Consider the following 10668-nt stretch of genomic DNA (forward strand, 5'->3'; position numbering starts at 1 on the left):
CACACACACACACACACACACACACACACACACACCCACGGGGGGCACACACACACACACACACACACACACACACACACACGACACACACACACACACACACACACACACACACGCACACACAGAGCACACGCACTCACCAAACTCGGCAAACTTCTTCACTCCTTTGCGGAAGGACCCTGTCTTCGCCCGAAACGCATCCTTGCTCTGGCGGTAGCCGTGCAAGCACAGTATCTGTTCCAAACACCAGCACAGTCAGTAACGCCACCCGTCAACACCTAAGGTGAGTGTGAGGTGCCACAGTGCTGGCACAGACACAATCCATAACCACAACCACCACTCACTACACCTTCAGCTTGCGGTTTGCCATGCTTTCTTGTCAGTTCGAGGGCGAGGATGTTTTGTGGTGCTTGATGCCAGCGTGACATGACATGTGACAATACAATGCGACGCGATGTGAGCTGGCATGCATGACATGGTAGCACACGTGATAGCACCATCACACACCCCGCCCGGTCCTGGCTCAAAGCAGCGACGCCTTTCCTTTGTTCGTTTATTGGCAAGAAGCAAGCCTGGTAAGACGCTCGAAAGCACATCGAAAGCACACCCCCAATCACAGTCGCGTCTGGTGCTGCTGCTTGTGCTGATGCTGGTGTGCAGGTGACGGGTGCTGCTGCTGCTGTTGAACAACGCGGCGACGGCGGGACCGGGACCGCGAGGAGACGAGGATGGCAGCTCGCTCATCACCGTCGTCGGTGGCTGAAGACAGCGGGAGGGAGGAGAGACAGGAGAAGAGGGAGGAGGAGGTGAAATGAGTGCAAGTGGGAAAGGCAGTGTGACATGCACACACACACACACACACACACACACACACACACACACACACACACACACACACACACACACACACACACACACACACCTGGCTTGGGCAGTTGTCGCTGCTGGTCTTGGTGCTGAACGTGAGCAGTTGTGGTCGCGGTGCTGGGTGCATGTTGGCCGGATTGGTAAGCGTGCAGCCTGCTCATGGCTCGCTGGCGCATATGCGCGCGTGCCATGTCCCCTGGTCGTATTGCCCGGCGGTCGACGGTGCTGCCTCCATTCCGAGCATCCTGTCCGCTCACGGCCTTTGGCGTCTTTGCCATTGGCAGGCCATCACGGTGCTGTTGTGGCTGCTGTTGCGCTTGCTGGTGCCCTTGGTGTTGCGTGCTGGTGGTGTCTTGCGTGGCGCGACGAACAACACGCCGTGACCCGCGCGCCCGGCTCCGCAGCAGGATGGCATCGCGGTCGGGGCTGTCTGTACTGGCGGTGGTCTGCCGCTTCACCACTTGGTATTGCTCCGGCCTGTGCTTCACCACCGTGGAAGCGCTGCTGGAGCTGCCACCGTGCCCGGCCTTCCGCCTATCTCGCTGCGCGTCTATGGCTGGTTGCTTGGCAACAGACTGCAGCAGTGCGCGCTTTTCGTCCCCGAGGCGCTCTGTCAGCCGCTGCATGAGGTACTCCCGCACACCAACGCTGCCTTGAGCTTGTTGTTGTTGTTGTTGTTGTTGTTGTTGTTGTTGTTGTTGTTGTTGTTGTTGTTGTTGTTGTTGTTGTTGTTGTTCCTTCTCCTCGTGCAGCTGCCTGTGGCTCGAGGACACTCGCTTTTTCTCTTCTTCCGTCTCGTCGTCCTTGCGGTGTCCGCGTGAACCATCATCACCTTCCTCCTCCTTTTCCTCCACCCCCACAACCACCTCCTCCTCCTGCTGTTGCTGCTGCTGTCTTTGGCTGTCAGCAATCGACTGTCGCTTGTGCCGCTGCAGCAGCTGCCGCGCCGTGCGTGTGAGAGGTGACTCGTGTTGTTTCGCCACCGCCGCTGCTGGCAACACGCGTGATTTGGAGGGCGACTGCTCAACATCGGACAGCGACGGCGGCGGTTCAGATGACTCAGGCTGCGACTCTTGTGGTGTCATGTCTGTTGTGTTGATACCGGAATGGATTGAGCCAGACGCATCCTCGCCTGCAAGGACGAAAAAGAAGCACAACACATGCAAGCACGCGTCAAACCAACAAAGACACACACGAATCTTGCCAGCACACCCACCCGACCAGGACACACACACACACACACACACACACACACACACACACACACACACACACACACACACACACACACACACACACACACACACACACACGCACACACACACACATACACACACACACACGCACGCACACACACACATACACACACACACACACCTGCGTTGGTGTTGCTCCTGGTGACGGCGTCACGGCTGCCGCTGGAAGGAAGTTTCATTGCATCCCGCGACGCTGCACGAGACGCGTGTGCAGAGTGCGCGTGCCTTCCGCCGCCACCGCTGCTGCCAATGCTCTGCCCTGAGGCACGGCGGGACACTGTGGCGGACTTGCTTGCGCGATGCACTGCTGGCGCTGCTCGTGTGCCCGTTGACTGCACAGCCCCGCGTGTTCCAGACCGCGACAGGCTGACACTTGAACCAGCGCCGCCACTGCTGGCGCTGCTGTAAACGCTCGAGCGGCTGCCACGTGATCGCGACGTCCGCGCAGTCGACGCCCGTGAACGCGAACGCGTGTTCGTGCGTGCACGTGGTCGTGAGGTTGCCGCACCCCTACTGCTGCACCGACTACCGCCATCACCATCGCCATCGTCATCACCGTCGCGCCGCGTCGCTCTCACTGTCACCTCGTCCTCCCTGGCAGCTGCACTCGCCCGCAGCTCCTGCTCACGTGTTGCCAGTGCCTCGGCCATGGCTTTTTGCGACCGCATGTGCTGCTCCTTCGCCAGCGCACCGCGCTCACGCACGCGCATGTGCTCCTCCCCCAGCTTGTCCGCCGTGGCTGCCATGTGTGCCTGCCTGCGCGTTGCCGCCTGCTTAAAGCGCGCCTTCTGGCGCAGCACACGGTTTCTTGCCTGCTGCTTGAATGCAATCTGCAGCTGCTCCCGTCGTTGCCGCGCCGCCTCCAGCCGCTCAGCCGTTGTTCGCGCTGCTGCTGCTGATGTTGATGATGACGACGACGACGATGTGGTGGTGGTGGCGGCGGGAGCCTTTGCATTATCACTATTACCGTCCCCATCGCCACCACCACCAGCATGGCGCCTCCGCCCAGCAGCACGAGCGTTGCCTGCGTTCGCGTGCGCTGGCTTGGACCCGTTGCGCTGTTGCTTCGGCACGGGTGCGTGCGGCACGGCCTTGCTCGTGCGTGTGTGCGTGTTTGTGAGTGTCGGGGACGCCGGCGGTGTGGGAGACTTAATCATGGGACGCGGTGACGTGCGAGGAGAGGATGCAGCAGAGGATGGGGACTTGGATCCCAGTCGAAGCGATGGCGACACGCGAGAGCTGCGTGGCTTGCTCCGCTGCTGTTGAGACCCACCCGCACCAGCTGCCGCCTTGCTGCTTCTGGTGGCGGTGGTGGAAGCTGCATGCGTCACTGCGCGCGTGTGCGCCGGTTTTGCTCGCGGTTTTGGACTTCGGGACCTCGAAGATTTGTCCACAGACGCACGCGGCTTCGTTCCCGCATGCACGCGACGTGTTGGCGGCGACACTGGGCGCTCACAACGCCGTGTGGTCGTGGCCTTTGTGACTGCTGCCTTTGGAGCCGTAGCCTTGCTCGTTGTCGTTGCTGCTGCCGCTACTGCCGCTGCTGCCGTTGTCGTTGTAGTGGCTGGCGTGGTGGGTGCGTCTTTCTGCTTGGTTGTTGGAACTGCTTGTGCATTTGCAGCGGCATTGCTGCCCCGGGTGCTGCTTGGCGTTGAAGTGGTAGCAGTGGTGGTGCTTGAGTTGCTGTACAAACGAGACTTGAGCCTTGACTTGATACCGCGAGTGCTCGACTGCTTCATCTTTCCGCTGCTGACGCTGCTCGCCCCCGCTGTTGGTGCTGGGGTTGTTGATGGAGTGGCTGCAGTTGATGCTGTCGTCGTCGTCCTTGCTGGTGGTGCCGCTGCGTTTGCTGAAGTGTGACTATTGTCGCCATGCTCGCTGCCGCCCGTATCATCGTGCTGTGTCGGAGGCGCAGCACTGTACCCCTTCTCTTCTGCTTCTGCTTCATGTCGCTGCACCTGTCGGTGTCGGTGTTGGTGATAGTCGTGCATTGCGGGACCCTTCACAGCCGCCTGCCCTTCTTCAACTTCTTCAACTTGCTCTCCTGTCGCCAACACGTCATCATCAGCAGCGGCAGCACCGGCGTCCACGGCTGCCTTGTTGTCAGTGCTGTTGAGGGTCTCGCTGCTCTCTTTCTCGCTGATGTTGCGCGTGGTAACAGTGCGCTCACCATCGCGAGGTTCTGTGGTTGGTTCTGCTCGTGATGCTGGTGGTGGAGCAGCGTGCACACGACCGCCACCGCTTGTGCACTCCAATGCGTGTGCATCGTCAGCAACAAGTTGCACAGTTGGAGCTGCGTGCTGTTGTAACTTTAAACCCTGCGTAGCCTGCTGCATACCTTGTTGTTGTTGTTGTTGTTGTTGTTGTTGTTGTTGTTGTTGTTGTTGTTGTTGTTGTTGTTGTTGTTTGGGCAAGATCTGAGGGGCTGTTCGTTTCGCCACACCTTCCATCGGCTGCTGTGGTGTCTTTCCTGCCCTCTTCGCCTCTTCATGCTGCTCCTCATCTTGCTCTCCTCCCTCGCTTTCGCCATCACTTCCGGCTCGCTTTAACTTCGCTTTGCTGCTGCTGCTGGCCGCGTCATCAACACTGTCATCACTATCATCACCACCCCCTGCAGATGTAGTAGCAAGCACGTGCGTGCGTGCAGTTGCATCGGTTCTCTCCTCCACGGGCGCCAGGGTCCTGCTGTCCACCATAGGTGCCCGCTGCGTGAGACTGGCCCGGCTGCTCTCGCGGGATATTGGCTTGGTGTACATGCTGCCAAGAAGCAGCAGCTGGCCCACCTCTTGGCCCGACGTGGTATCGGCTGCATCAACAGACGGGCGGCCACTTCCGCTGGTGCTGCTGGCGGCCTGGTGCTCGTCGTCCTCGCTGCCAAAGTCCACAGACTGGTGGAGCAGGGACGCATGCACTTCCCGCTCCCGCTCCCTCTCATCATGCTCATGCTCATCTTCGTCGTCATCAGCACCAGCGCTGACACTCAGCTGTGGTGGCCGGGGTAGCGGCGGCGGCGGTGGTGGTGGTGGTGGTGGTGATGATGATGATGGTGATAGCGATGCTTGTTTCGATGAAGCCGCAAATACGGGTGGCGGTGGGATGACGGATGTGTTCCACGCATCATCGCCAGCGGTGACATCATCGCCAACGGCACCGTTGTCATCATTGCCAGTTGCTGCGGCAGTGCTGGCAGCTGTTTGGGACGGTATGACATGTGGCTGGGTGCGTGGCTTGCTGGTGCGCACCCCTGGCTCGTATGACGTGGTAAAGGGCAATGCACGTGGTTGCCTCTGATCTGGTGTACTGCTTTCGGGTGTGCCTGCATGCACGACATCACGCTGCAGTGGACTTTGCAAGCGTGGTAAACCGTGATGCTGTGTTGGAGAGTGAATACCGCTGGCATCCCGGGAGCTCAAGGTGTCGGAGTCTGCAGAGTCGTAGGAGAGTGCAAGTCCCTCTGTGGCAGGGCGCGACGATGATGATAATGGTGGTGGTGGTGGTGGTGGTGGTGGTGTTGATGATGATGATGGGACAGCGGCGATGGCATCAACTTGCTGCTGCTGTGACTGTGACTGTGGGTGGGGTGTGATGAAGGTGGATGGGGATGATGAGGTGGCGCTGGCTCGCTTCTGTAATGAGGGCTGTAACGAGGGCTGTGATGTGGTGTTGTGCGATAAGCCTGAGTATTCCTCGGGTGGCATGACGATGAAGTCGTGCCACGCATCATCTTCGCCTGGATCCGAGTGGAAATCAAAGGATGGCAGTGCACCGGGGTCGGGCGCAGAGATTGGTGTCGCCAGGGGTGTCAGCTCCATGGGCTCTGCCCACATGTCGTCCTCAAATGGAATGTCCATGTTGGCCACCTCCTCCTCATCGTACGTAGGAGGTGGTGCACTGTGTTGTGCATGTTGCTGTCCTAGTCGTTCGTGTTGCTGCTGCTGCTGGTGGTGGTGGTGGTGGCGGTGGTGTTGTTGCTGTTGTTGTTGTTGTTGTTGTTGTTGTTGTTGTTGTTGGTGGTGGTGGGCTTGATACTGCCGTCCCGTGGCATGTTGTGGTCCTGACATTGCTGTTGCGTGTGCTGGCAAGGTGGTGGCGGTGGGTGACGCTGCATCATGTTGGTGTCGCTGCTGCTGCTGCTTATCTGCCTGTGACCCAGATGGCGATGAGAACATCGCACGCAGCTTCCGCCATGACGACATGGAGCCTCAGCTCTGTGCGCGTGCGTGTATGTGTGTGCGCGATGAGCGGATGTTGTGCTGCGTGTGTGTTTGTGTGTGCGGGTGCTGCGGGTGTTGCGGGTGCTGCGAGGGATGCTGGATGCTGCCACAACGAACAACACCAACAGCGCAACAACAACAACAAGGAAGCAGAAAGCAGAAGAAGGGGGGAAGCGGAAAATTTCGCACAACGAACACCACACACACACACGGATACGCACGTTTTCTTCAACTGTCGCACAACAAACAACCTTGAACCGCCGTTGTTGTTTGTTGGCTGTGTGAGCCTGCCTGCAGGGAAGAACAAGCAAAAAGGAAGGATGACGGAAGTGGCGGAGGCACAGGACTTTATCTCGCAGTGCTCCGAAGCAGCACTGAGCAGGGACCCCATCTTTGCCTTGTTCAAGAAGTAAGCAAGCAGAGCAAGCCTTCTTCAGTGTAGTGGGTGTTGTTTGTCTGTAACGGTCACGCTGTGGTGTGTGTGTGTGTGTGTGTGTGTGTGTGTGTGTGTGTGTGTGTGCACTGTGTATGTCGCTTGTGTGGTTTTGTCGCTTGTGTGGTTGCTCACATGCGGGCTGTGTGTTTATTCGTTTCCTTTGTTTCCTTGCCTGACTTTGCTACTTGAAAGGCAAGACATTGAGGCCTCCTTGGCAGCTTCCGCGACTGGCAAGTATGCCGACTTCTGGACAGTCGACAAGGTGCGTGCGTGCGTGCGTGTGTGCGTGTGTGCGTGTGTGTAGGGATGGCAGGGGAGGGAGATGTGCAGTGGTCGTGTGATATATGCGCACTGTTGTGTGTGTGTGTGTGTCTGCACTCTGTGTGTGTGTGTGTGTCTGCACTCTGTGTGTGTGTGTGTGCGTGTGTGTCTGCACTCTGTGGGTGTTCGAGTACTCTCTGATGGCATGAGTAGCTCACTCCCTCGCTGCGCTGCATGCACACGTGGTGATTAGCTCGCTGACTTTAACAACACCGTGGATGCGTGTAAGGACTGCCCGCCCGAGGTCAAAGGTGGGTGACATACGTACGCTCATGCCTCCTTGAGTGTGTGTGTGTGTGTGTGTGTGTGTGTGTGTGTGTGTGTGTGTGTGTGTGTGTGTGTGTGTGTGTGGTGAGTCTTGGACTTGATAGTACAGGTGAATGAGGTGGCTCACACCGGGTGTTCTGGGCGTCGTCCTTGCGCTTGTCTGCAGCCATCTTCTCCGGCTCCAAGAATCCACGCTTGCGGGTTCGTGTGTGTGTGTGTGTGTGTGTGTGTGTGTGTGTGTGTGTGTGTGTGTGTGTGTGTGTGTGTGTGTGTGCCTTGAGTGCGTGTTTGTGTCATGAGTGCGTGTTTGTGTCATGTTGCCTTTTTTTTTTTAACCGCTCATGTAAGCTCTGGTGCCGTTGCTGGGCGTGTGCAGGCCTCCAAGATTGGCAACCTCCTTCTGAATCATGCAAAAGAGCTCAAGGAATCCGTAAGGCCTGCCGTTTGCATGTGTGTGTGTGTGTGTGGCTGTGTCTGTGTCTGCATATCTGCTCCTCCGCAATCGTTCACTTGGCCACTGCTACAATAACGAGCACGCTGTCGTTCACGCCATCATTGCGTGCACGTGCACACTCATTCAACAGGGAGGCCTGAACGCGGCTGTGCCCCAGTCTCCAGCAGCCAACACACAAACCTTCGCAGCACAAGGTGGAGTGCCCGGGATGTGACGTTTGCACATCCTGCTACACATTGCACCTCCCTATTTCTCCACACCGTGCATGTGCACACAAAATTGTTGGTGGGCTCTGCCTCGTCCACAAGATCACCGCACATATACATGCGCGTACACGTACATTCACACACACACACACACACACACACACAATACACACAATACACACAATACACACAATACACACAATACACACAATACACACAATACACACAATAAACACAATACACAACCCTCCCCCCGCTTTCTCTCTCCTTTCTCACCCAAACACACACCCTCCCCTCCCCTTCTCCCACTCAAACACACATACGCGCGCGTGCAGAGGCTGCAACGCCGCGGGCAGCGACTGCGCCGTCACCGGGGCGGAGCGTCTCGGGGAAAGTGATTGTCGAGGCTACACACAATACACACAATACACACAATACACACAATACACACAATACACACAATACACACAATAAACACAATACACAACCCTCCCCCCGCTTTCTCTCTCCTTTCTCACCCAAACACACACCCTCCCCTCCCCTTCTCCCACTCAAACACACATACGCGCGCGTGCAGAGGCTGCAACGCCGCGGGCAGCGACTGCGCCGTCACCGGGGCGGAGCGTGCATGCAAGCACGAGCGACGGTGTTCAGGACGGCCCAGCCCTGCTCACCCTCCCTGCCATGCAGCGCTACGAGTTTGACGGGAATCTGCCGCCAGACTGCCAGCTGCGCGTTCGTGGCGGGCCCACCTCGGATGCAGAGACACTTGGTGTGGTGACGCGTGCAGACGAGATCTACGCAACGGCGGTGTACGGGGACTGGATCAAGGTGGAGCTGCCAGGTGCGAACGCTGTCGTCGTGCTGATGGTGGTGGCATCGGCGATGGTGGTGATGCTGCTGCTGGTGATGCTGCTGCTGGTGATTTCACTGCCGTGTGGTGTGCAGGGATGACATGCGTGTGTAATGACAGCACACTGCTTCACGTGCATCCCATCGCTCTCTCATTTGCTCTCACACACACACACACACACTCACTCGCTCACTTGCACACACACACACACACACACACACACACACACACACACACCTTCTCTTTGTGCAGGCTCGGGCTTTACGGGGGAGGCGTGGATGATGCGACAGATGGAGAGCACGCCGCTGCTCGTCCCGGCGTCAGAACCTCCGCTCAACTCAACAGGGTAAACGCAGCACGCTCCAGCAGCCGCACTTGTTCTCGTGTGTGCGTGTGTGTGTGTCGCGTTCTGTTTAACATGTGGCCAACTGGGCTTTGCGAGGAAATCCTGGCTTCTTTCCTTTGCTCTTTGATATTCAACCTGACACCACCCTCTTTTCCACGTCTCACCTCCACGCCAACGCTACGTCACATCACGCCACGTCAGGTACCAGGGTACGGGCCACGCCGTCGACTTTGACCCGCTCCAGTCCAGCATCCGCTCGCAGGTGCACACCGTGAACGCATGGTCCTCGGGCTCATGTGCACGCATCTGATTTCTTCTTATCACACTCACGCTCACACACATCCACACACACACACATACACACATACACACACACAATCCTTTGGCTTTGTGTAGAGTTCGACACGGTCGCCCTCGCGCCAGGTGTCGCGCAACGAGCTCGCAGCCAGTACCGGCCCCCGCATTGGTGAGATGAGAGCACGCTCTGATGTAGGGCAGGCTCAGCCATCTATGGATGGACCAGAAGGGTGTGCAGTGTGTGTGTGTGTGTGTGTGTGTGTGTGTGTGTGTGGTCGTGGTGCAATTGTTTCTGTTGCTTGTGGTTGTGGGTGTGGTCGGGGTCCTGTTATGTTCTGCGTCCTCGTCCCACATACTGATTCCGGTTCCCTCATTCTTCCTTCATTCTTCCTCCCCACCCCCATTAGCGTCTGCGGGTAACACCAATGCCCTCAGCCAGAGTGTGCTGGCCAGCACGCAGTTCAACTCCTCAGACATGCCACAGACCGTCAGCTATGTGAGTATTGTTTCGTGTGTGTGTGTGTGTGTGTGTGTGTGTGTGTGTGTGTGTGTGTGTGTGTGTGACGGGGGCGTTGTGTGCGCGTGAGCGCATGAGAGAGAGTGTGTGTGTCTGTGTGTTTGTGTGTTTGTGTGTTTGCGTTCTTACCTTTGTGTTTGTGTATGATCGTCTAACCCTGCCCTTGTCCTTGCTTGTGGTTATGTTTCGGTTCCTTTCTCACATCAATGCAATTTCCTCAACCTTGCCCTTGCTGTGACTGCTGCAGGCTGCGTATCAGATGCTTGAGATCCGGGTGAGCCGCCTGGAGCAAGAGCTCAGCAATGTGCTGGCCAAATTGCGCAGCGTCTAGACAGCCGACTCCAACAGCCACAACATAGGAACTCACACACATGCACAGAAAGCCGCAAACACATACACACACACACAGAAAGCAAGAAGCGCGCGAACAGACGCACGAATCAACAAACACATATGATGGATGATTCGCTTGTTCAAGGTCGCAGACACAGAAAGGCACACACACACACACACACATAGACGCACACACACACAGACACACTCACACACAGACACACTCACACACACACAGACACACACACACACACACACACACACACACACACACACACACACACACACACACACACACACA

The 10668-nt window shown here is 57.4% G+C and overlaps 3 protein-coding genes across 3 annotated transcripts in view; 1 reads left to right on the forward strand and 2 right to left on the reverse strand.

The window, feature by feature from the left end:
- Positions 1 to 370, reverse strand: part of PTSG_07719 (uncharacterized protein) — a gene marked incomplete at both ends in the record, with an annotated part of 1960 nt that extends 1590 nt beyond the window's left edge. The window contains 2 exons of the mRNA XM_004991459.1: positions 141 to 234; positions 350 to 370. Coding sequence (XP_004991516.1) covers positions 141 to 234; positions 350 to 370 — 115 coding nt within the window. The remainder of the gene's footprint in view (positions 1 to 140; positions 235 to 349) is intronic.
- A 243-nt stretch (positions 371 to 613) lies between these two features.
- PTSG_07720 (uncharacterized protein) lies at positions 614 to 4485 on the reverse strand (the record flags this gene model as incomplete). The annotated part of the gene is made up of 3 exons (XM_004991460.1): positions 2245 to 4485; positions 923 to 1999; positions 614 to 759 (listed from the first exon to the last, which is right to left on the reverse strand). Exons 1-3 carry the CDS (start codon positions 4457 to 4459, stop codon positions 614 to 616), a joined length of 3438 nt encoding a protein of 1145 aa, XP_004991517.1. The 5' UTR covers positions 4460 to 4485.
- Positions 4486 to 6657: 2172 nt separating this feature from the next.
- Positions 6658 to 10365, forward strand: PTSG_07721 (uncharacterized protein; the record flags this gene model as incomplete). Its single annotated transcript, XM_004991461.1, has 12 exons — positions 6658 to 6746; positions 6966 to 7035; positions 7288 to 7345; positions 7528 to 7562; positions 7738 to 7791; positions 7946 to 8009; positions 8599 to 8865; positions 9127 to 9220; positions 9422 to 9482; positions 9617 to 9686; positions 9925 to 10013; positions 10282 to 10365. 12 exons carry the CDS (start codon positions 6658 to 6660, stop codon positions 10363 to 10365), a joined length of 1035 nt encoding a protein of 344 aa, XP_004991518.1.
- Positions 10366 to 10668: the final 303 nt, after the last annotated feature.

Source organism: Salpingoeca rosetta (genome assembly GCF_000188695.1).
Source record: "Salpingoeca rosetta unplaced genomic scaffold supercont1.20, whole genome shotgun sequence".
NCBI lineage: Eukaryota > Choanoflagellata > Craspedida > Salpingoecidae > Salpingoeca > Salpingoeca rosetta.